Source organism: Ochotona curzoniae, unplaced genomic scaffold (genome assembly GCF_017591425.1).
Source record: "Ochotona curzoniae isolate NIBS_2020 unplaced genomic scaffold, NIBS_Ocur_1.0 scaffold_3835, whole genome shotgun sequence".
NCBI lineage: Eukaryota > Metazoa > Chordata > Mammalia > Lagomorpha > Ochotonidae > Ochotona > Ochotona curzoniae.
In genome coordinates this window covers 28,671,642-28,697,848 of record NW_024467114.1, presented here as the reverse complement: position 1 = coordinate 28,697,848, position 26,207 = coordinate 28,671,642, and the positions used below count along the sequence as shown (strand labels likewise).

Sequence of the window (26,207 nt, the reverse complement as noted above, 5' to 3'; positions counted from 1 at the left end):
AAGCAAAGTGAGTTGGCCTGCCTTGAGGCAGGGTACTCTAGGATAAACGCTCCTGGCAACAGCACCTTTAGGACAAGCTGCCTCATCCGGGGCTTGCAACACGACATTCACAGCAGCACTTGTTTTTCTCTGCTTCAATTGCACATCTGTGCACTGTCTGCCTGACTGCAGAGTACTCTTACAGGGAAAACTCCCAAGGAAGATCATCTCTGTGACAGCCATGTAGTTGGCCATCTGCTGTCACTCATTATCACAGGGGTTCCACATGTTTGGGGTGTCACCCTACTCACACAACCAAGTGGTCAGGGCAATGTTCCATCTAAACTTTTCCACTTGCGAGCGGTGACTGCCAAGCTCTGGTGGGAGAGACCCTTCAGCAGGCTAACCTTATCCTCATGCCCCTTGCCCCTGGCATCCTGCCCTGCTGTTCCTCCTCAACTCCAGCACAGAAAAACTCTTCAGGGGCAGAGGTCAATCACGGGATGCAAGCATCTTCCCAGTGGATTTTGGTCAGATGCCCACAGGGCAAACTGCCTTTGGACTTCTTGGCAGACTGGATGCCATGGCTTGGAACAAAGTTCTTCAACTCAAACATTTGCCTAACTGGTAAAGCCTTCCAGTGAGAAGTTCCCCATCCTCCATCGTGAAGAGCTACGAGATCCAACAGTAAAGGCTAAGGGTATTTACTCTGTGGAGAACAAGAATCTAAGACATCACAAAGCAAGGACCAAGCCATGCATGCAGCCCAGCCAACTAGCATTGCCTCGGGCAGCTGGAAGGGCGCCAAGGCTTCTCTCACTTGTAAAACAGGCACTCCTGTGGGGTTGTGTTGTTTTTAAATGGATTTTGGTCTGGAACAGAAACTAAGTTTACTCAATTCCATGACCTGAACAAAGTACTGAAGTCTTTTTTGTTTTTCAAAAAGAGAGAGACAAAGTTTCTGGGTCTAAGTGGCCAGGGCACTGTCTGCACGTGCTGTTTACACGGAAGCTGTGGACCAACAAAAGTGGTCTCCCACGGTGCAGAACTGAGGGCTGAAACTGCACACAGGCACTGTTCCATCTGAACTTTTCTTGTATAGCACCTGAACCTGGCTCGTATGCGACACAGTATTCAATGGTTTCTTGCCTCTTTCATGAAGCAGTGTTCAGGCTCTGCTGTCATCCCAGGGGCTTCTGGGAAGACTCCAAAGGGGCTATCAAAATGATCATGACAACAGCCCTTGCTGCCAGCCCCAGTGCCAGCGGCCAAGCCAGCCGGCCAAGGCAATGGGGGCTATGCCAATCTCAGCCCTCGCTCTGTGCTTGCTGCCAGGTTTCTCTTCCCTACCGTGTGAGCATTTCTGAACACAGCATTTCCTGTCATTGATCAACACCAGAGAGCCGGCCAGGAAGAACTGCCCAGGCCAGCTGGTGGGCAGGAACTGGCGACTTTTTTGTCTGACAGAAGAACCAACTGTTTTGAACCTGGCATGTTCTGGGAAGAGAGAATCCGGTAGTGGTTGGAGAAAGACAGTGGGCAGAGTTCTGGAATGAAACAGAGGCAAGGGATTTGCCCAAAGACAAGACGCACCTTCTATGAGCACAGCACAATGCACATGAGAAACCTGAGTGCAGAAGTGAATTCCAGCAGGAGGAGGAAGTAATGCATCAAGAGTAAGTTACATTCAACGCTTCACCACCAAGCCATACTGACCTTTAAGATGAAGGCAGTACTTGAAGCCACACAACAGCAAGGATGTGCCTGCTGGGTAAGCACACTTCTGAGGCAACAATAAAGAAACAGCACACATCTCAGCAGCAGGTTTAAGACAGCAAATGCCTGTCCACCCTGTCTTCTTTAGAGCAGGCTTACAAAAACAACATCACAGCACAACACAACACACCCACAGTAGTGTGTTCTTCAGCAACAAGTGTGAAGTCGCAAGAAGCAATAGCAAAGAAATAGACAAAACTTTGGAAAACATAACTACCACCTTAAAAGACTTTTTTTTTCCCCCTAAAAACTGGCGACCCGAGGCCCTGATGGTAGCCTAGAGGCTAAAGTCCTTGCCTTGCACGCGCCAGGATCCCATATGGGCACTGGTTCTAATCCCAGCGGTCCCGCTTGTGGTCTGGGAAAGCAGCTAAGGACAGCCCAAAGCCTTGGGATCCTGCACCAGCATGGGAGACCCAGAAGCAGCTCCTGGCATCGGATTGGCTCCGCTCCGGCTGTTGTGGTCACTTGGGGAGTGAATCATCAGACAGATCGTCCTCTGTCTCTCCTCCTCTCTGTAAACATGACTTTCCAATTAAAATGAATCTTTTTAAAAAAATTGGTGACCTGGACCACAGGACACATTAAACAGGAGTTGCCTCTGACTGTGGGGACATATTCTAAGACCCCAGTGAATGCCAGAATCTAGACACACATATGCCTGGGTAAATGTGAGTCTATCAATCACTCACATTAAGATACCAACACAGAAAGCTCACGGAGAGACATGATTAGACGAGCAGTTAAGACTCACACACCCCGATTCTAGCTTCCTGCCTGGGTCCCTGCTGTCCTTGGGGACAGACAGATTGAGTTTCAGCTCCTGGCTGTGGCCCGGCTCAGCCCTGCCTGTGGTGGACATCTGGGAGTGAGAAGGCAAATAGGTGTGCTGTCATTCAAAAATATAGACATAGATTTTAAGATGTATTTATTTATTTATTTTGCTGGAAAGTGAGATTTACAGAGGGGAGAAGCAAAAAGAAGGATCTTCCATCCACTGGTTGGTTCACTCCCCAAGTGGTCACAACAGCCAGAGCTGAGCTGATCCAAAGCCAGGAGCTACTTCTTTGTCTCGCATGTGGGCGCAGGGTGCCAAGGCTTTGGGCCATTCTTTATTGCCTTCCAAGGCCACAAGCAGGGAGGTGGAAGGTTAACTGTTGCCCTTATGGGACAAGGGATGCCACGCTTCTCTCATGTACTATTGAGTCCTTATCCAGCACAAGCAAGGAGGGCATATTACCACAGACAGCCCAGCGATCTCCACCCTCTGTCTCACTCTTCAGGAAAGGGGTATGGCTACTGTGACACTGAAAACAATATTCGGGCCATGTTACCCATGCTGGACACTAGGATGAACTGCCTGCTTCCTGGCTTCAACCTGGCCCAGCCCCAACTTTTGGGGCATTTGGGGAGGGAACCAGTGGAAGAAAGATATCTTTGCCTTTGAAGAAGGAAATGAGCAGGTTTTTTTTTTTTTAAAGGGAAGTTTATTTGGGTGCCAAATTTTTTTCCTTATGTTTTTTTCTGTGAAAACTTTTCCTGTTTTCTAAAAAGATGAATTTTGTAAGGCTGAATGACACAGCAAGAGAAAGAGAGGAGGGGTAGGGTGGGGGGAGGGCGGCTAGAGGAACTTTCCCCCACTGATTTCACTCCCCAAATGCCCGCACCACATAGGTCACACCAGGCAGAAGGCAAGAGCCAAGAAATCCACACATATCTCCCAGGCATGTGGCAAAGGACTTGCCAAGAACAGGAAGCTGGCTCAAAAGCAGATTAACCAGGACACCTGGTCAGTTCTCCTAATACAGAAACTGAATACACACCACCATACCAGGAAATCAGAAAAGCACTATGTCTTTCACTACGGTATTTAAAGAACAGGTCCCTAGCATTCGTCTTTGGGAACGTGTGCTGCTGGTGCCAGACGGTTCTCTGCCAAGCCTGTGATGCCCAGGAGGTGTACTACTGGACTCAGCAGCAGCAGTGAGGGGCAGGTGACAGGCCAGGAACCTGAAGGGCACATGGTAAAGAGACCTGCCTAGAAAGAAAGCTGGGTTTTTAGGGCAGCCAGAAGAAAGACAAGCTAGCTGTGGGCTTCTCTCATACCAAATCCTCCTTTGTCCCCAACACACACCGTGGTGCCTGTCTGGGCTCACTTCTGACAGATGTAAAGGGTTGGAACAAACCCACCAGAGGGTACAGCACACAGTAAGTTCATACACTTGCTCTCAAGCTTCCATTTTAGGTTCACCTTCCCCTAAACTTCTTGGATCACTCAATCCTATAGGAACTGGAAACGCTGGCTCCCCAGAGCCTTGTGGGGATCCAAATGGCCTGTCACACCAGGCAGGGCAGGCAAGATGATGGGCTCTTACCTCCAGTGGTGGGTAGGGTGGCGCCATGGCTGAGGGGGGCCCAGAGGTGGGAGGTGGCATGCCTGGTGTGGGCGGGAACAGACCCAAGGCGTTCAGATTCAGTCCAGGAATCAAGTGCGCTTGAAGCTGCAATGGGGAAATGGATCCGTCAACTGGGCCAACAGGATACCTGGGACGCCTCTGGGCCTGCACTGCTGCCGAGACTGCAGCTTCCCTTCCCCTAGGGTTAGCTGTGCCCACTGGGCACACAGTCTGAGACTAAAGAGAAAAACAAAATTCATTCAGGAAATGTTAAGCAGGGCTGCAGAACCAGCTGAGCAGAGGTACCGACTTTTGCGGCTACCAGGGGACACACCAGTCTCTGGCAGAGGGTTGAGCATTCCGCGCTCTCCCGATGAGACACACCACTCTCCTTGAGTTCTCTACTGCATGACAGGCAGGCTGAAAAGTGTTCTAAATCATCTGAGATTTAGAACAGAGGCTGGCACCACAGCACAATGAGTTAAGTCAGAGTACTGCACCACTTCTGATCCAGCTTCCTACAAATGCACTTGAGAAGGCAGCAGAGGATGGTCCAAGTGCCTGGGCCCCTGTGCCCATGTGGGTTATCCAGAGAGTTTCAGGTGCCTGACCTAGCCCTGGCTGTTGTGGTCATTTGGGGAGTGAACTAGCAAATTCTATTCTTCCTACTCTCTTATTCTTTCAAATATATTCAGCATTCTTAAAAGGAAAAAAAATTAAAATGGGTCTCCAAACTAAGTAAATCATTCCATCCATTAAATAATGTCAGCCATTTTCTTATCTAGCCTTACATGCACTCTTGTCATGTGAAATTCTTCATGTCCAAATTTGCCATAAATACAGTTAAGTTTTAATTTTGTGTTCCTGGGAACAATTGGACATGCTCTGCTGTAGTCCTAACAAGGACAGACTACAGACCCAACTCACAGACGAGGAAGTGAAGGCGCAGGGAGGCTGAGCAGACTGAGGCTAGAGCTGCAATTTGCAGGTGAATGAAGATTCCAAACCAGCTCACGTGCCTCTGCAGCCCACCTTCTGTCTGCACTGAACTCCTTCACTAACATTCTCAGGAAGTCATCAAGCGTTTGCAGGCAGGTACTAGACTCACCCCACACATACAAAAGATAAAGCTTCAAGACGGAATAACCCCCAGAGAAGGCCAAGTCTAAGTCTTTCCTACTATCCCCAGGGTTATTTGCAAAGGTGTTAAAAATCAAATAATACCACCACCACTCAATAAATCACCATCGCGTACTTACAACCAGCTTTTAGCCCTCAGGCAAACAGGCACAACCCTCCCATCTTAGAAAACTAACGTTCATGGAGGCCACGTCATTCTCGTAGGACTCTCTGATCTTCCTCATGATCTCCTCCTCAGCTTTGGCACACGTTTCAATGCTGCCCTTAACCGTGATGGTGCGCTCTGGGTTGTACAGTGTCAGCTCCTGCAATCTGTGGGTTGAGAAAGGGTGGAGACCACAGGAGGAGGATGGTTAGTGACAATTCAGCTACAGATGCAATGGAAAGCAGCTATAGAGGCTGGCAACACGTGCCAAGGTCAGTGCTCAAACATGATGGGAGAGGAGGAAGGCCTGCGGCACATGGAGCCAAGCATTACAAAGCTTCAGGAAAAGAAAGGAATTCTCTTCAGGTTCTGATGACTATTACTGGCTACACAGAGTTCCACCAAGCCTATGTTTTAGACATAGCTAGTTTCCTAACCATTTCAAAGTTTTCCTGATTCACCAGTGAACTGAAAAGGAGTGACTAGAAGGATGTACAACTTTAGCAAAATCCAACAGCCAAAAATACACGGCCTTTGACTAGCCTGTGCTTTCACAGTCTGTGCTGACCAACTGTAGCCTGAAGGGGCATTGTTGGCCAATGCATCTTCTGACTACCCCAAGCATGCAAACAGTTCCAAAAGGCAAACCAGAACTCAGCTATCTTCAGTGGGCTTTGGCCACTAGAGTAACAGAACCTAATCCATCCTGAAGAAATGCTTAACCTGTTGCCAGTCATTAGACAAAGGTGAAGTGAGTGGCAATCCTCAGCAACACTCTGCCTAGTCTAGGTTATGCCACAGACGGCAGACTGTGCCTGAACAGCGCCCAGCCTAAGCTAGAGACCAACTGGAGCCATACCCCCCACCTGGGGGAAACACACTGCAAGCAGCCATGTCACTTCACATCCCTGGAGTTAACAGCCTCATTCTCAAGGCCAGCCATGTGTGGGACAAATACGATCTTTTTTTTTTTTTTGTAAAGATTTATTTTTATTATTTTTTTTCATTGGAAAGGCGGATATACAGAGAGGAGAGACAGAGAGGAAGGTCTTCCGTCCGATGATTCACTCCCCAAGTGAGCGCAACGGGTCGATACTATGCCGATCCGAAGCCAGGAGCCTCTTCCGGGTCTCCCACGCGGGTGCAGGTTCCCAAAGCTTTGGGCCGTCCTCGACTGCTTTCCCGGGCCACAGGCAGGGAGCTGGATGGGAAGCGAGGCTGCCGGGATTAGAACCGGCGCCCATATGGGATCCCGGGCGTGCAAGGTGAGGACCTTTAACCACTTGCGCCACCGCGCCGGGCCCCAAATACGATCTTATTCTATAACTTTCCCTTTATTCTTGGGAAAAGTTTAAGTAGACAATGAGGACAATATTCTTAGACTATTTACAGGATGCAATGCTAACATCCAGTCTTAATCCAGACACATCAAGCATTCTGTACAAATTTTATTTGTACAATGGCTATAGCTACAGCAGTATTTAAGATTTGTTTTAGAGACCAACATAATGTCTCAACTGGCAAACCTTATGCAAACACTGTCATCCATATGGACACCAGTTCATGTCCTGGGTGCTCCACTTCCCATCAAGGCCCCTGCTTGTGGCCTGGGAAAGCAGAAGAGGCTTGCCCAAAGCGTTGGGATCCTGCACCCCCGTGGGAGACCTAGAAGAAGCCCTAAATTTTGGATTGGCTCAGTTCTGTCTGTTATGACCATTTGGGGAATGAACCAGTGGAGAGAAGATGAAAGATTTGCTGTTTCTGGGTCTCCTTCTTTCTGTAAATCTGCTTTTCCAATAATAAATAAATAAATCATTTTTTAAAGTTAAAATCTATTTTTAAACCTTTCCAATGGGGCAGGCTTTATGGCACAGCAGGCTAAACTGTCACTTCCATCCAAAGTCTGGTTCCCATATCAGTGTGTTACTTCAAGTCCTGGCTGCTCCAGCTCTGATCTAGTTCCTTGCTATTACACCTGGGAAGACAGCAGAAACTGGCCCAGTTTTTTTGGCCCCTGCCACTCAGCTGGGAGACCTGGATACTGCTCTTGAATAAAGCTATTTGAGTAAACAAGCAATTTCTGTCTCTTCCTCTGTCTCTCTCTGCCTTTCAAATTAGTAATTTTTAAAACCCTCTCCCCTTTAGGAGCACAAAATTCAAGACAATGTGATGTTACTTACCACTCTACAGGGTTTTTTTCCACCTCCCCCTTCTTTACAAACAGAACTCTCTTCCTTATCACCTCCTTTAAAACGCCCTTACTACACAAACATTTTGCACCTCAGTCTGTCCATACCACTGATTCCTAATTCTTCTGGCCTTCTCCACTCTTGCGGACCCTCTGGTGGGAACTAATGATGGTCACCCCCAGAGAACTTTCCTCTGTGTTTTCAGAGCTTCCACGGGTTCCAGGCAAGGGAATGTGCCCCTCTGCACTGGCACCACCCCACCTCCCAGATCATGTCTATCTATGCCCTCCAGATACACACAGCCTTCACACAGCAGTTCATAGCACAGTGGTTTAGAGTGGCTTTTGTTGCAACAGTTGATAAGGTTTTTTTTTTTCCTCTTAAGGGATCCTCTTAATAAGTACAGAATTCAAGACAGTGACTTCAAAAAGTTCATGAGAAATGGACTTAGAAGTTTATGTCAGTAAAAGACGATGTCGTGATCCAGCAGGCTAGACAGCCCTTATGACACCATCATCCTTTATGGGTGCTGGTGTGAGTCCCAGCTGCTCCACTTCAGATCCATCTCCCTGCTAAAGGTTCAGGAAAAACTGTGTAAGACAGCACAAGTGTTTGGGCCCCTGCCACCCATGTGGGAGACCCAAATGAAGTTCCTAACTCCTGGCTTGACTCCGTCCCAGCCCTGGCCATTACAGTCGTCTGAGGAAGTGAACCACTGGATGAAAGAGATTTTCTCTGTAACTCTGACTTTCATAAGTAAATACATCTTGTAAAAAACTTATCTTAGTATAAAACATTTTTAAAAATCTTGCACAGTATTCTGATAGTATGCACTGCCTATGGATCTCAGGATAACGACAGTATAACTTTTCTGAGGCCATGTCACGTAAGACACTGTAGCTGTTGAATCGTTCACCCCGGGAGGAGGTAGCTAACATGTCTTAAGGACCCCCAAGGTTCCTGTGGTGAGATCTCCTAGTAACAGCCAGCATTTAGATGGCAGCAAGAAGACAAGATGCTGAAGAACTACTCAAGCTATGCCATCCCTGAACTCCTGACCCCTAGACCGCAGGAAACAAGGTTCACCATCATCCTGAGCTGTCACGTGGTAGGCGAATGGGCTTAAGGCCAGAAAAGCAGATAGAGGCTTCAATAGGAAGTGATCAGTGTAAGCCTATAGTTGTTCATATGCCCTCTGTGAGGGTGAAGTGCTCTCAACATGGGTTTGAAACCCAGAGCGGGGAGCAGACAGAGCTGGACAGTGAGGGGTAGTCGAGGCCATGCTCACAAACAGGAACAGCATGTCAGCTGGGAGAGGGTGAGCTGATGGAAAAGTGCCGCAAGGCAACACTCACGGAGAGATGGTGATTTTAGTGTCTGTGTCCTGCTCAATCTTCTTAAGGTTTCTTCCTTCTTTACCGATGAGACGGCCTACAAAGTTATTATGGGCTAAAATCTTCAAGGGGATCTCTTCTGTGCTGTAAATAAACAGAAAAGCATGGTTATTAAAAAAAAAAAGGTAGGACGACTGAGGTAAAAACACAATCTCCACTCATTTAAACATGTACTTCTTCTGTACCATATGGGGATCACTCTGCCAAATGCAGCTCAACACAGCCTACACTCCAGCAACACATGGACAGAAGGGTTTAAGACACTGGGAAGTGTGTAGACACAAGTTAGTTTTCAATACAGAAGTTCTCTTCACATCAGGAACCATCCAACATTCAATGATGAATTTTCTGACTCAAATCCATATTCCTAAACTCCTCATACTAAACACAAGGTGGAAATGTGAAAGAGTAAAATCCTGATAGAGATCCAGGTTCTCAGAAGAAGCGGGTTACACCTCAGCAGCACAGAGAGAAGAGCAGGAAGGGGGCTTGCAATTGTCATTCTGGGCCTTTTTGAATATCCAAGTCATATCCGCATCATTGTATCAATGCCACCAAGGTTGCCAGACATTGGGCTTCTCAAGCTAAAGGATAATGACCTCCTTACAACACAGACTCCATCTTCTAGCACAGCCCCTGTGTCTAACCATGGGAAGATCACAAAGCGAGGGCCGAGGACCAGGTGCCCAGTGTGACTCCTTATTCCGGATTCTGTTTTAGGGCAGTACTGTTCTGCCACTGAAGGTGGCAGGGGAACCAGCCTCAGTCCAACACCCTGCGCAAGGCCTATGCAGAGCTGTAGCCTGTGGCACCCATGTGTGAGTCACTCCTGCTTTCACCTGGGTACAGGTCTCCAAACTTCCCTGTTTCCCCGAGTCTGGCTGCCCAAGGTCGGGGGGCCAGGACCAGAAGGGAGTCCCATGGAGTTCAATTCAAGCCTGTAGAGTCCATGGGTAAATGCCCGTATATTTTCCAGTCCTAGGCAGGCTTCCTATATGTCCCAGATGCTTCTTCCACAGCTGTACCTCAATGCTGTCACGTCCTGTCACACATTCAGCGGTAACATTTGCACGTGCACAAGACATGAGCTGTGCAGCCACGCAGTGGCACTCCCCTGGCACCGTGTCGCAGACCCCCGGGACACCAGCCCATGAGCACACCTCCCAGGGTGAGGGCTCCTGACTCACAATTTTGTGTCCTGAGCTTCCTTGTGCATGATCTCCAGGATGGACCTGCAGGCCGCGGACGTGCCCTCGGGTGTAGAGAGGATTGTGATGGACTTCTCGGCAGCCCCCGCATTCTCCTTGCGGTGCACGTCGATTCTGGGGATGTGGGGCAGAAGGGAAGCCAGAACTGTGAGTACCCACTAACAGCACCATCCGTCAGCACCACCTCACCCTGCCGGCAGGGACTCGTGAGCAGCCACCAACAGTGACGCCACAGAGGCAGGCTCTCACACTGCTCCTTCACTCCAGCCAGCAGTCCGAGCTAACAGCTTCCTGTCAGATGCCATGCGATGAGCACCTTGTGTCCAGCAACACGGGTTCTGACAGAAGCTTTCCTCTGCTGTAGAACAACTGAGGACTGGAGTGCTGCTGAGAGTAGGGACAGGACCCCAGCCCCAGGTCAGCCACGACTCCTGACTCCACAGGTGTGACTGCCAGGTGCCCGGGAACTGTCTTCACTCATCTGCTGTCTGTGGCCAGGCCCTTTCTATGCTCTATGTTCCTGACACAAGAAAGCTTGCGATAGTGACAACAACAAAACTCACAAAGATGGCAATTTTGTGAATTAAAGCAAAAAGCCAGGAAATGCTACTCATACAATTCTAACAAGATGTCACTTTCTTCCAGTCCTGCGGATGTTTTCACATAGAATGAAGCATCTGGTGGGAAGGTGGACCACGGGGTACATGTACTTCTGGGGGCAGCTGAGAGCAGGCTGGCAGGCCTAGACCCTCAGAGACAGGAATTCCTATAGCACCTCCTACAGACACGAGCAGAGTCTCAGATGAGTTGAGGTGGTGTTGTTTGGCCTTAACTCTGGACTCTACATCCTGGGTTCTTTGTGGGGCATGGGTTGCCCTGAACTGAAGGATGCCCAGAAACATCTCTGGTCCTTCAGCTGGCTGTGACACCATGAGCGTTCCCAGACACAGTCCGCCATTCATTCCTGGGCTGGAACTGTCCTTGGCGGAGAGCCACTGGCACAAGAATGTTGGCTCTAGTGTTTGCACTACACTGGTGACTGAAAACAATAGGGAGGAGCTTCAAAATGCCTGTCAAAGAGCAGCGTGTCCACATCACAATGCCGATTTTTTAAATGTGGTGAAATAACAGGTGCTCAGAGGCCCTTGACCTTACATGAAACAAATGTCTCCACATCATGACAGCTTTTACAGAAGTCATGCATGTCAGCAGAGAGGAGGAACCCAATCTAACAATGGCCACTGCACAGGGTGCACTGCATGGACCTTAGTGTTTCTGTACTCTTAGAAATAAATACCCCAAGTAAGTCGGCTGCTCCTTCAGCAGCCCAATAGCATCAACCATCCAAACTATGTGTGCTGGTTAAGCCAAGTACGCAGAGCATCCCTCTGGCTAAATGCTGTGAGATAAGGGGTGAGGCAAATCATATGGTGAGAACAATCGTTTCATCATGTCAATAAAATCCAGGTCTACAGTTCACGTTCCTGAGGGAGCTGCTCAAAACTGAAGATTTAACTATGTAAAACCTGTAGATAAAAATAAAGACAACGTAAGAATGAAAAAAGCAAGAGATATCTAGAAACAGCTTATCAAAAAAAAAAAAAAAAAAAAACAACTGTGTCTTTGGGGGGGCAGTGCTGTGGTGCAGCCAGTTAAGCTGTTCTCTACAATGCCAGCAGCCCAGGAGCACCTCAGTTCAAGGCTGAGCCACTCCATGCCCATCCAGCTTCCTACTAATGCGCGTGGAGTAAGAAGCAGCAGATGGCTCAAGCACTTGAGCTACTGCCAACCACGTGAGAGAATCAGAGTTCTTGGTTTGGCTCTGGCCCACTTCTAGACATGTGACCATCTTGGCAGTAAGCTAGCAGACAGAGTATTTCTCTTTCAAATAAGATAAATTTTTAAAAATTAGCATCTCAGACAACAGTGCAGCAATCTGAGGAATCTTCTTGGCAGCCACCAGCTTCTAGGAACACAATGGGCCAGTCCTCTGAGCCGTGCACAGGACAGGAAACTCCGAATCCCTCTGGGAGCAAGGCCAACTGCTGTGGCACTCCGAGACCACTCCAGGAACAGAGTTCTGAGAAAGCCTAGCTTCAGGGACAAGAGTTAACAAACCCTCCCCCATGAGGGTTTTACCAATCCATCACTGGGTGTCATTCCCTCCTGTTCAGCGAGGAGATGAGCTGCTGGAGAAGGAAGGAGGAATGGCTCATGGGCTGCCCGACAAGGAAGGCCAAGCACACAGGCAGCTCCTGCAGGTCACAGCGGGTCCAGGAAGGAGCAGCTCTGACTCTGCAATTCTCTGCAGACAGAGGGAAGGAGGGCAGAGCTCAGCTGCCTCCTGCCCCTGACTATAAGGACAGGACCACTAACTGCACCCAGGTGAGCAGCACCTGCAGGATTGGATGCCACCATATGGGAAACGGGCACATAACCTACTATGCAAGAGAGGAGGCAGCTGGTTTGACACGGGCATGCTGTCTGGAATGAGTGCAGAATCCACTTATGCCTGCTGGGGTGAACACATGGGCAAGGCATAGCGCTGCAGGCCTAGAAAAGAAGACTACACAGACTCCTTGGGTCACACAGAGTGAATCTGTTCCCACTCAATGCCTAAAGGCCAAGTCACACACCCACGGTGTGCACACGCTCGTTTCTTACACCCACACCGGCTTCAAAAAGTTATCAGAGGGAGGGTCCAGAATGATAGCTCAGTGACTAAATCTTTGCTTTGCACATTCCAGGATCCCATACGGGTGCCAATTTGTGTCCCATTTGCTGCACTTCCCATCCAACTCCATGCTTATGGCCAGGGAAAGCAGTAGAGGATAGACCAAAGCCTTGAGAGCCTGCACTGTGTGGAGAAATGAAAGAAGCTTTTGGCTCCTGGCTTCAGATTGGCTCCACTCTGACCATTGCAGTCCCTTGGGGAGTGAACCAGTGGACAGAAGATCTTTCTCTCTGGATCTCCTTTATCTGTAAATCTGCCTTTCCAATAAAAACAAACAAATCTTTAAAAAAAAAAAAAGTTACCAGCAGGGCCAGTGCTGTGACATAACAAATAAAGCTGTCACCTTCAGTGCCAGAACCCCAAGTGCTGGCTTGAGTCATAGCTGTCCCACTTCTGATCCAGCTCCCTGTTAATCTGCCTGGGAAAGTATGGGAAAATGGACTAAGCACTTGAGTCCCTGCACCCACACAGGAGACCTGGAAGAAGTTCCTAGTTCCTGGCTTCACCCAAGCCCAGCTCTGTACAGCGAGGTCATTTGGGAAGTGAACTAGCAGATGGATAATCTCTATTTCTTCCTCTGAATTTCAAATAAATAAAAACTTCTTTTAATGTAATGAGCTGACGATGAGATTAAAAGGTTATTTTGGTACAAAGAGAATTGGAATCCATGCATGGTTGGGGACAAGTTTCATGGAACATGCATATTACAGAAAACTGCACAACAATTTTAAAAATGTTCTCCATGAGGGGTTGGTGTTATGGTCCAGTGGGTTAAGCTGTCACTCGGATTACCTGCATCTCAATCAGAATGTTTGAATGAAGTTCTGGCTTCCTGTTAATGTACATGGGAGAGAAAAGACAATGGCTCAAGTATTAAGAACCAGCCATAGGGCCCGGCGCGGTGGCGCAGTGGTTAAGATCCTCGCCTTGCACGCCCAGGATCCCATATGGGCACCGGTTCTAATCCCAGCAGCCCGGCTTCCCACCCAGCTCCCTGCCTGTGACCCAGGAAAGCAGTCGAGGACGGCCCAAAGCCTTGGGACCCTGCACCCGCGTGGGAGACCCAGAAGAGGCTCCTGGCTTCGGATCGGCATAGCGTTGGCCGCAGGTTGCACTCACTTGGGGAGTGAATCATGGGACAGAAGATCTTCCTCTCTGTCTCTCCTCTCTGTATATTCGCCTTTCCAATAAAAATAAAATAAATCTTTTTTAAAAAGAACCAGCCATCCAGCTGGGGTATTCAGAAGCAGCTCTGGACTTGGGCCAGGTGCGATAGCCTAGAGGCTAAAGTCCTCGCCTTGCATACACTGGGATCCCATATTGGCTCCGGTTCTAATCCCAGAGGCCCAGCTTCCCATCCAGCTCCCTGATTGTGGCCAGGGAAAGCAGTTGAGGACAACCCAAAGTCTTGGGACTCTGCACCCACATGGGAGACCCATTGGAGGCTCCTGATGGGCTCAGTTCCGGCCATTGCGGCTACTTGGAGAGTGTCTCAATGGATGGAAGATTTTATTCTCTGTCTCTCCTCCTCTCTGTATATCTGACTTTTCAATAAAAATATAACAAATCTTAAAAAAAAAAAAAGCAGCAGCTCTGGACTCCTGCTTCTGGACCCACCCATTCATTTGAGTGAAGCATGCTTGCATCTGCATGTTCTGTCCACCTGCCTTCCCTTATTTAAAACACACAAAAACAAAACAAAAAGTCTGCATGGAGGTAAACTTTGAACTCCATTTTTCAAGAGCTTGTCCCAAGTGCCTTTCTATCCACAGAGGGCTTCCAACACAATTCACAGTCCTCACCCTCCTAGGACTAATCTGAGGGCTCACCACTGGAGCTTTGAGAGTAAATAAACAATTCCTGACTTCCATGCTTAGGAAGGTGGCTTCAAATTTCCAGTCCTTTAAAACCTGCCAATCAAAGCTACCCAACATTGTCCTATGAAAACGGCTGTTCTGACTGCCTGGCTTTATTCACAGGACCAAGCTGCACCACCCAGTGATTCTTACTAACAAAACCGCTTGCATGCTGAGGTCATGGATGAAGGATGGAGCCCAGAGGGCCTGTGAGGTTGGAGGTGTGGGGTATAAGACAATCTGGAAGCTGTCGATGGGTGTACCTGCTGCTCTCCCACTGACCAGGCGCACAGGTGTGAAACTCACTTGGATTGTGTCTGCTTGGTGATGTTCCGGATGGTGGCGCCCTCCTTCCCTATGATAGCTCCGACAAACTGGGTGGGCACCAGCAGGCGCAGAGGCAGGTCGCAGGGCTTTTGTTTGGCTGGTGATCCCGGCGAGCCCTGTCTGGATGAACCCCGCTGCCCAGGCCCCCGGCGGCCTCGTGGCTGCTGCAACAGGTTCTGTGGGGCAGCCATCTCGTCGGGGATGTAGGCGACTTTCAAGGTGAAGTTCTCCAGCTGGAACCCGTTCAGTTTGTCCAGGGCTCTGGAAGGCAACAGAGGAGGTGGGAAGAGAAGCTGAGCCGTTTGACAAACCTCCTAGCAAAGTGAACACCCAGCCCCTCAGGGGTTACTGGCTCTGAAACATCCACTCAGGGATGGCTCTGAAACTTTTCAACAAAGTCCCTCCCCTAGCAGTAAACACAGCTCTTGCAGCCCAACACCCCACTTTTCCTTCAATGCCCACTCAGAAGCAAGTGGTGATGAGGGGTAAAGGGGAGAGGCAGGCAAATGGAATATATTTTCCATTTACAAAGGAAAAATAAAATTAAAATTTGTTCCACTGGGATCAGGTAAGCCTGCACCTGTAGTGCCAGCATCTCATATGGGATGCCAGTTCATGTCCTGGCTACTCCACTTCCTATCTAGTTCCCTGCATTACTGTGTGGAAAGCAGCAGAGACTGACCCATGTCCTGGTCCCCTGCATCCACGCATGAGACCAGGACAAAGTTTCTGGCTTTGGCATGGACCAGCTATGGTTGTTTTGAGTATTTTGGGAGTAAAGCAGTGGATAAAATACCTTTCTCTAATTCTGCCTTTTAAATGAATCAATCCTTTTAAAACCCTCATCACATTGTGTCATAGTCTTGATTGTGTTTAACCCAGGAGGTCAGCAGCAGCTTAGAAACAGTCCCAATAATGAGATGGTTGGATGGAAGTAGGTTGCAACACCTGTTGGCAAGTATATGAACAGAAGGGTATTTGGGACAGACTGGACTAGTATGCCATACATACTGGCAAGCCAGGGTAGGGGGTGGGCCTGGTTGGGGTTACTGTGGCCGCCCTGACTGGGCTGCAGCTCCTACTGGTACGTGCGAGGGCCAAGTGTGTTCAGGGCGGAACCAGGCCGGACTGTAACACCCATTGGTTCCAGTGGAGGACACGGGTGGAGACAGAACCGACCCAGCAACTGCAACGACCAGCTGATCGGGGCAATGGACTGTGCCGGGCCCTATGCTTACTAGAACACGCAGGAATCTGGACTGGGAATACCCCAAAATTTCTTTGGGGATTTCCCCAGTTGAGACACCGGACTCACAGTCCTAACCAAGAAAAGACAGAACAAGTCAAGCAACAACCTCAGCTATCTGTTGGCAGCAAAATACTGGGCAAATGGAGACTCTAGAAGGGACTGTGTCAATCAATGGACTCCTCAACAACCACATCGTGCTTAGAGTGGAGAGACTGGTAGCGATCCATGAATGGTGAACTATTAGAACCACTTGATCGAGTATCTCAGAGCATGCCCCACATCTGGGACTTAGGGTGGGTGGGAAACTGGGTGGGGCTTCTTCCTCTATATCCCCCTTTAGCCCTTGAACCTTTTATACCCCAATTAAATATGTAAGGATTATCAAAACAAAGAAAAAAAAAAGAAACAGTCCCAATAGCAGGAGCCAAGTGAAGCAGCTGTCCTGTCCAGGCTATAGTCTTTCCAAAGCGGAACAGAGAAGACATGAGAAGTATACAGCACCCTCACTGTGTATACAGGATCTTCCAGGATAAGACAAATAAGTTAATACAGATGTGAAACAACAGAAATGCTTCTGTGAGTGTATAAAAACATCCGGGACCTGACCAGCAGTTCTCTAACCCACTCAGGACAGACCATCTCTCAGGGAAGTCAGTCCCCAAGAAATCAGTGGTCCTGAGCCTTGTGGAGTTCGTGACGAGATCCAGGGCAGAAAGGACGGGGTGGCAAAGAATCAAACCAGGAGGAGGGCATTCGTTTTCTAATCCACCCATTACAGTACCAATCTTCTGGGGGGACAGTTTTGCTGCCTGTCCTACTTCCTCAGCTTCATTACAATATATGTTAGGGAAAGTATCCAAAACCTTCACTAGGCAGTCAATGAGTTTTCACAAGGTACACATCCTGAGAGCTAGGACTAGGATGTTCCAGTGTGCCCAGACCAGGATGTGCCAGTGTCCTACAAGTTTCCTCATGGCCATCAGTCACCCCTCCCCTTAATTAGTATCCCTGTGGATTTATGTTACCTATTTGAAAAGTACATCTAAGGATACATTTTGTGTAATCTCTGCTGGCTGACACCTTTTCTCTGTCCTCCAACTCATCCAAATGGTATTTGCCTTTAATTACAGATGGGTCTCAGAAGTGGGCAGCACTCACAGTGGACTCTGATGTTAATGGCAGGAGAGCAGGAGGCCAGTGACAGCTACCTGCATAGGCACCACGCTTCGGTGCTTCCTTGTATCTGTTCAACACCAGAGCCACCGCCGCCCACTAACAGGTCGGTGGCACCACCAGCTGGCTTAGACTGTCGGCGCCAAGGTCAACCACTTGGGCAGCACATGCAGCCAGCAAAGCAGCCCTTTGGTGCACCATCAACTCTCATCCTCTCACTGGTTGCACTGTAGTACCAAGGAGCCTTCCCTGGAGGACAGTTCTGATGCAGCCAGACTCCAGCTCGTAAGGGAGAACTGGAGAAAACTGCAGTGAGATGAACCACACAAGGGTCTCAGTGTACAAGAGCACTGGCAACACAACGCAGCACTGCTACAGCTGGAAACAACTTTCTCCCAACTACCAGGCAGATAATTTAGAAATATATGCATATTTTCCATAAATTTATATTTATTATATATACATTTGAAAGAGTTTGGGCGGTGGGAGAGAATAAGAATAATGCATTTGCTGGCTCACTCCCCAAATTCTAAATGGTTGCAATGGCTGAAGCTAGGCTGGTTCTAAGCCATGAGCCTAGAGCTTCTTTCAGGAATCCCATGTGGGTGCAGGGATCCAAGGACTTGGGCCATCCTCCACACTTCCCCAGGCCATAGGCAAGGAGCAGTCAGATGGGAAGTGGAGCAGCCAGGACTCAAATCAACACACATATTGGATACCAGCACTGCACACAGATACACTGACTGCTACACCATGATGCCACTCCCATCAGATACTAACATTAACCCAGAAGATGAAGGTGAGCAACTCAAATCCTTAAAGTCAAAGACACGAGGTTGTTGAGATGGAGTCCTGCAACACTGGCTCATGAGTAACTGTACTAGCAATTGGTGGGGACCGAATGCTGAACCTCCTCAGTATCCACACGTCTGCACACATCAAAGCCAGAGGGACATAAGCAGTTGTTTCTGGCTCAACTTCAAGAGAAAGCCTTGTCTTTAGCCCCTAAAAATCATAAGCTGCTAGCTGTACCCTGGTTTGAAATCAATAACAAAGCACCATGATATGCACCCATCATTTCTAGACTCCCTCAGCTGCTGAGCAGGTGCAGTTTCAAATACAAATGAAATATACACCAAAGAGAGAAGCTGTCTGTGCACATAGTTACTTACAGTGTGGAAGAACAAATGTGGCATCAGTTTTGTGGTTATACCTCTTTTCCATCCCAAGTTGTCACTTTACTAATCAAACTTTCTATTGTTTGAGTAGTTAAAATCCTTAAAGTAACGAAACTAGATAGTGGTGTAAACAAAGATGATGATGCTTATTTACTTCTGTTTCCAGTCTTTTTGGGTACAACTTTAAAACAAACTTCGAGTTGTACTTTTAAAGATTTCTAAATGAACTTGACAATTGTGAAAATGGCCAACTTGTCACCTGGTACAGATAGAAAGACACTATCCGGGATGTTCACATCCATGTCAGAGTGCCTGGGTTTCTTGCTCAGCTCTGATTCCGACCCAGTTTCCTGCCACTGCACACCCTGGAAGCAGTAGGTGATGGCTCAAGTACACGGTCCCAGTCACCCATGTGGGAAACCCCGATGAAGATCCAAACTTCTGGCCTTTACCTGGCACAGTGAACCAACAGATGGAAGATATCTCTCCCTCTCCCCTTTTCAAAGAAGTCTTAAAAATTAAAATTTTGGGAATGGCATTGTGGTATACTGGGTAGAGCAGTAACCTCTGTCACCAGTATTCCATATGGATGCTGGTTCATGTTCCGATTACTCCACTTCTGACCCAGCTCCCTGCAAATGCTCCTGGGAAAGCAATGGAAGATAGCCCAAGTCCTTGGGCCTCTCCTAAGTGGGAGACCATTAGGAAGCTCCTGATATGGGCCAGCCCTGGCTGCTTTAGCCCTTTGAGGAATGAACCAGTAGATGGAAGGTAACTCTACCTTTCAAAAAAATAAAAATCTTTTTTAAAAAAATTAAAATTTATCCTTTTTAAAAAAATAATCGACAACTTGGTAATGGTATGACAAACTTCCACACCCTCCTAACCCCCGGTACACAATGTCCACTTTCTCCAACAGGGAGAAAGTCTAGGCAGGAAAATGAGATTAGGCAGCTGATAGCCAATAACGCCTTCCCCACCCCCAACTCAGGTACTCACCATGGGTGTTCCCACTTAGACACTACTGTCCTTATTGGGAAACCGATTTTCAATTCTTCACTGTGGTTGGGGGAGGGAGATAGGGGAGAGGAAAATAGGTCCCAGAACCAAGAAGGGTCTGAGAGCATGGAGGTGGAAGGCAGGTGTAGACCAGCAGCCAGCACTGCATACTGCCATTCTCAGGTTCCAGGATTCCATCCTCTCATCCCTGCAACGCCCTGTTTGCCTCACAGTCCTGCACTCCTTAGCACTCACTCCAGGGAGCTCCTGTAGTAACAAATCCCAGATGGGGAAAATACAAACGCAGCCAGAAGCCTCTGTTACCACAGATCTCCCAAGGCACTTCCCACAAGGTTACTCACCACAGCCACCTCTGCTACCAGACCTGCCCCCTTCACGTGGACAAACCGGTGGGCAGGGGTGCAGTTCCTTCTTTGAACGGCTAACTGGGAGTGCGACATACACTGCCCTGTGTCTGCCTTAATCCCGTGGTCTCCGTGTCAGGCTCCTCAGGGACTTCAGGCATAGACCATACTTGTCTTCCCTAAGCATCTGTGACAGAACCTCACACAAGGGACCCCACAGTTTGTGGAAACACATTATTTTTTAAAATTGCCATTTCTAGCGCATCAAAATGCACATCTTTGGACTTCATTTTCCAGGAATATTTTGGGATACACTGTTCTTTGCTTCCCTTCCCTTTCTTGAAGGAATGTAGACGAAAGGCTGCATCGCTTCCAATGCACCTACGAAAAGCAGCAGAGGATGGCCAAGTGCTTTGGTCCCAGCACCCACCTGGGACCTGGAAGAAGCTACAAGCTTTGTCCTGGTCCAGTTCTGGCCATTGCAGCCATGTGGGTAGTGAGCCAGTGGATGGAAGTATTTGCATGCTCTCTAACTCTGCGTTTTAAATAAATGAGAAAATAAAGAAGGATACTAGACAAAAGTAAGGCTAAGAACTCAATGTCTATATACTCTCATGTCCTGGTCACCCAGGACAAATCCTCCAACACGAAAGACATGGGTAAGCCAGACTTCAACCTATCTGGATCCAAAAGAAAAAAGGCAGCTGCATCACAGACTCCAATATTGAAGGACCTTAACCTTTTACTACTCTTACTGGTTTCGTGATTTCAGCAATTTAGCAGCTTGAGATCTCCATTTCAATAAAAATGCTGCACGTTATTTCCTATCCCATCTGTGCTGTGACCCTCTGATCTTTCTTAGCCACAAGGTGGCAGGAATTTCCATATTATATTGTGTCTTTAGAGACAGCTGTGCCTGAGAAGGTCTTTGTAGAACCAAAAGAACAGAAAGAGACCACAGCAAGCATCTCTTAAGTAGGTCCCTGTCTTCCCAGGCCCAGAACAAGGTATTTCAGCAGCAATGATGCATATTGGGGAAATGCCTAACAGATTTCTGAGCTCTGATAGTCAAAGTTTTAGAGGAACCAGCCTAGTTCCCAGCAGCCTCCTGAGCAAAGGACTGTACTTATTGCTACTTCAGAGATGGCAGCAGAGACTATCCAATGCAACTGGGCCTTGAAACAATCCCCTCCATCTCCCAGCTCTACGCTCACCTGCAGAGGCCCATGTTCAGGCAGCAGGTGCTGAGAGAGCAGAGATTGGCTGAGCAGACCCATGCAGCCAGCCCTCAGCCTAAGATGTGAGCTCTGGGTGGCCCTTGCCCACAAAAGGATGTGGACAAGTGAAACGGCTTCAGAGAAGGTAGCAGGTGGTCATGGGGAGGGACCTGCTGGGCTCAGTGGGCTGAGTCTTGGAGGAAGCAGCCTGCTCCGATTCAAGACTTTTGGAGCTGCCCCCAGAGCAAACGGTAACGAATAGGTTGAACCAGGGTCACTTCCTGGATGCCCAGGTGCCACACCTTCAGGTAAAGTTAGTTTCTCTAAGTATGTGCAGATATGCATGCATACGCTTAAAGACAGATTTATTTTGCAAGGCAGAGCTACAGAGAGGAGTAGATTTTCCATTCACTTGTTCATCTCCCAAATGGCTACAACAGCCACAGCTGGGCCAGGCCAAACCAGGAATTTGAAACTTTATCCAGGTTTCCTACATGGGGGTGTGGGAGTCCAAGAACTTGGGTCATCTTTCAATTTCTTCACCAAGCTCATCAGTAGGGACCTGAATCAGCCAGGACTCAAACTGGTGTTCACGTGGGATGCTAATGTTGCAAGCCACTACACAACTTGCTGAGCCACGTAGTTGGCCTAGTTGTGTCTTTTCAACACTCATTTTGTAACTTAGGAAAACTCAAAGCTCAGAGTAGAAAGGTTACATCAGGGCGGCCAGATTGACCACCATCTCCACCACCTCCACTAAGATTAGTTACCCTACTTCCCTAACGTGGAAATTGTAGCCTATTTGCTTAGTTTTCTAATTTACCTGCTTTACATAACTTGTAAGAACCATTCTACCTCCACAATGCACCTGGTCCAGGATCAGCAGTGCTCTTTGTTAAGTCTATAACAATCACTGTGGGAAGGTTGTTTTTTGTTTTGTTTTTTTGACAACATTACTGCGATTTTCAGCACTGCTTTTGTCTTCACTGTTTTGACCTCTCATGGCTGTATATCTAAGGACTCATGTTTACTAAAGAGGAGGGCCCTAATGGCAGTTCCCTGGTTGGTACTAAACTTTATCTTGTCCCACTCAAAGCTAGGCAGGCTGTGTCTCCCACACGCAGCCACTCATTTTATTAAACTGAGAATTTGTCCATTTTATCAAGCCTCACATGAGTTTTCAAATAAAGCAATTAGGACAGGCCTCCGACAATTTCCAAACACCCTTAAGTTCATCATTCCTTACTTCTTATCAGTAAAGACTTGTATCTATTATGTATTTAGTATAAACTGTAAAATCATGGAAATCACTGCTTTCTCACTACTCCCATTTTCACACCCTAATTTCAGGGTATAGGAGATTTCTGTGACATGGGTAAAAAACAAATGTGTAGCATGAATCTAATTTTTTTAAGATTTATTTTTTATTGCAGTCAGATATACAGAGAGGAGGAACGACAGAGAGGGAGTTCTTCCATCCACTGACTCACTCCCCAAGCAGCCACAATGGCTGGAGCTGAGCTGATCTAAAGCCAGGAGCCCGGAGCCTCCTCTGGGTCTCCCACACAGGTGCAGGATGCCAAGGCTTTGAGCCATCCTCAACTGCCTTCCCAGGCCACAAGCAGGGAGCTGGATGGGAAGCAGGGCCGCCTGGATTAGCACCAGCGCCCATATGGGATCCTGGTGTACGTAAGGCAAGGACTTTAGCCACTCGGCTACCACACAGGGACCAAATCTGTTTTACAACTCATACCACAGTCTCTATAATGACCAAGATCTCCTATAACCTGGTAAAACAAAACAAAACAAATTTTAATGAGGGCAGGATCTTGGTCCAGTGGTTAATACACTGATGGTGATGTCTGCTTCCTACTTCCCAGCTACCTGGTTTGGTTCCCAGCTGTGGCTCCCGACTCCAGCTTCCTGACAATGCTGGCAGACTGAGCTACAGGAGAATACTGCCGAGGTAAGAATGAAGTTCCGGGTGCTGGCGTCGTGGTGTAGTAAACTAATCCTCTGTCTGCCAGTGCCAGCATCTTATGACACCAGTTTATGTCCCAGCTATTCCACTTCCCATGCAGCTTCCTGCTTATGACCTGAGGAAGCTGTAGAGAACAGCTCAAGTCAAACCATGTGGGACACCAGGAAGCAGGTGCTGGCTCCTGGCTTCAGATTGACTCAGCTCCGGACAATCTGGCCATTTGAGGGGAGTAGGTAAATCAGAGGATGGAAGCTCTGTTTCCTCTGTAAATCTGCCTTTCAAATAAAAGTGAATTTTGTGAGTAAGAAATAAAGTTCTGTGTGCACCAAGTCAATGTCCTTCTCTTTTTCTAGTTGTGCTGTTTCTTCCACAGTGCCATGCAGAGGGAGCACCCCAGCTGTATTGCCAACTTTCGCAGCTTGCTTTGCTGTGAGGGCTCAAGGTCAGCCAGTGTGGTATATCTATTCAATTTGCCACACAGATCACAGTCTGTTCTGGCCCCCTGGTGCCTGGAACTGGTCAGACTTGCAGAGTTAGCAGAGCCTTGGCACTTACTGCTGGTGGAGTCATCCGCCACTCTGCTGACCTCATGGCCTGAGAACTGTTCAGAGCAGTGTTTATGGGATCCCCGCTCTCCCTCCCCAAAGCACGGCTTCTTGGACCACTGCCTACACAATCATCTCCTCTTCGGAGAAACCAAACCTGTTGTGCATAGACAGGTTGTGACCAAACCTGTCTATGTATGGCAGTGTACTTAAGTCCTCAGTCTAAGAGCAAACAACATGGGCCCCGTGTTTGCAAACCCTTTTATGACAACAGCAATCCTAAGAGAAATCAGCAAGACTTAACATTCAGCACTGTTGGTGGATGAATGCAAGATCAACTTACCAGCTCTGGATGGAATAGTAGTAATGTACATGTCATTTGAGTAAAACAGGAGAGTGGGGGAGCCTGTATGTAATCTGTAACACCAGCTAGGTCCGGAGCTCTCTTACACAGTGGGTACAATTAACTTCATGCCAGATCACTCTAAAGCTGGCACCCGAGACACAAAAAAATGAAATACAACTTTAACCCACAAGAGTCTTACTAGACACTCAAACTTAGAAGGAAAGGCTCAGCTGCAGAGTCCAACTTTGCAAAATGAACCGTCTTCTGGCTGCTCACCAGCCCTTCTCCAATTTAGGAATCCACAAAAGCCCAAGTTACTGTTCTTGGTCTAGTTATTAACGTAGAGACAAGAAGAGTCAAGCGGCTTACTGTCTAGCTTGGTCCTTACTGGAATAGGTTACATTTACGACCGCGGTTTCCGAGTCAGTGTTCACTAGAGGAAGAGAAAAATGGAGAGAATCAAGTTAGTTTGCTTTCCACTTCCTTCCTTTCCCCAATTTGAAAGCAATGCAGAAGACAGGTACCTTGCTCACAGCTCTCCACCACTCCATACTGGACTAGTAAACTATCCAGCACCTAGCAGGTGGGGGAGAGAAAATTAAAAATTTTTCAGTTTCCCAAGTTATGAACAGGGCAGGAACATGTTTTACAACTAAGTCATTACAATGAAAAAGAGAAGGGGGTAGGTCGCAAGAAAGGAAGGAAGCTGGGGGCTCTGGGCTGCAGGAAGAACCTTGGAACATATGGCTGGCTCCTCCCTGCTGCCCATCCCTGGAGCCCCGGCTTTCATCTCCTTTCCTGGCTGAACCAAGAAAGAGCAGCAGCGACTGCACACAGCATTCAGAGCCACAGCTGGCTGGCTCAGGAGGTGTGGGAGGAAGAGCAGCTTCTTACACAGACACCACGAAAGCACCTGCCTTCTCATCTGCTGAAACACGCAGCCACACCCCAAGTGAAGAAATCCAAGCTTTGTTTGGGACATGTTCCTACACTTGATCTTAGCCAAAAGGCCGAGAAGCCATGGAACACGTTCCTTTCCAAAGAACTTCCTGCACCCTTGGATGGGTCAGTAGAATACACTGTCTCAGGGCAGGCCAGCAAGAAATGGATGACAGCTGTTGAGGCTGCCTGGAAACCTGAAGTGAGGACAAACATCGGTGGTTATCAATACACAGATGGCAGGAGGCACACAGCAGGTCGGCATGTCTAAGTCTGTACCCGGCTTGGAAAACGAACACTTTGCACTGGCGTGCACTGTCATTCCCGTTGTCACATGACTGCATAGTGAGTGCATGCTAAAGGCGAGGCTATGAAAACAGTATCTAGGAGTATATTGTAAAGTACAGGTGTGCATCTCATCACTGTAAAGCAAAGTCAGCTGTCCTTCAGCTTCCAAGAACTGGGACAAACTTTCTTTGAAAACCAAAATAACCTTCAATGGATTTATGGCAACTGCTAATTCATCAACTTGATTGCAAAATTTGAAGGGTTCTCCTTTAAAAACATTTTCTGGCCCAAGCCACAGTAAGCTGTTAAGAAACACAACCAGTAAGTTATAGAATTTCCTCTTAGATGTTGGATAATTTCTCCAGGAAGCTTCACCTTCTTTGGAATGTTGAAGGCTTTTGACTACTGGGTCCGTTTGGAGTCTTTAGCAAGGTGCTTTACCTTTCAAATGAGGTTAACATCTACGTGTGAAAGCAATGCTTTCATGGCTAAGTTTTGATTCGCTAAACCATTTGAGTGCCAACAGTGGTGCATCAACGCTCATCTCTAATTATTGCTAGCATTAAACATAAGACTTAATATTTTTCTTCTGAGCGCTTCACCTATCTCACCTGCTGGTGGTTATATCTCACGACAAGTGTTCTGATGACTGTTCTAGCCCCAGCACCAAGCACATTGGACCAGCCTAAAGACAGCAGCCATCTGGGAGGTGAACAGATGGATGATCTCTATCTCTGGCTTTCAAATAAAATCCTTTATAGGTATATATAAAGAATTCAATTT

The 26,207-nt window shown here is 47.9% G+C and overlaps 1 protein-coding gene across 3 annotated transcripts in view; it reads right to left on the bottom strand.

Annotated features, from left to right (window-relative positions):
* Window positions 1-26,207, bottom strand: part of IGF2BP3 (insulin like growth factor 2 mRNA binding protein 3) — a 106,839-nt gene that overhangs the window by 12,653 nt on the left and 67,979 nt on the right. Inside the window, exons 4-10 of one of the 3 annotated variants that reach the window (XM_040964978.1) lie at window positions 24,722-24,773; window positions 24,567-24,630; window positions 15,124-15,405; window positions 10,207-10,341; window positions 8,981-9,103; window positions 5,468-5,603; window positions 4,131-4,256 (exon numbers count right to left, since the gene is read on the bottom strand). In XM_040964978.1, coding sequence (XP_040820912.1) covers window positions 4,131-4,256; window positions 5,468-5,603; window positions 8,981-9,103; window positions 10,207-10,341; window positions 15,124-15,405; window positions 24,567-24,630; window positions 24,722-24,773 — 918 coding nt within the window. The remainder of the gene's footprint in view (window positions 1-4,130; window positions 4,257-5,467; window positions 5,604-8,980; window positions 9,104-10,206; window positions 10,342-15,123; window positions 15,406-24,566; window positions 24,631-24,721; window positions 24,774-26,207) is intronic. The other 2 variants (XM_040964976.1, XM_040964977.1) reach the window with 2 other exon arrangements.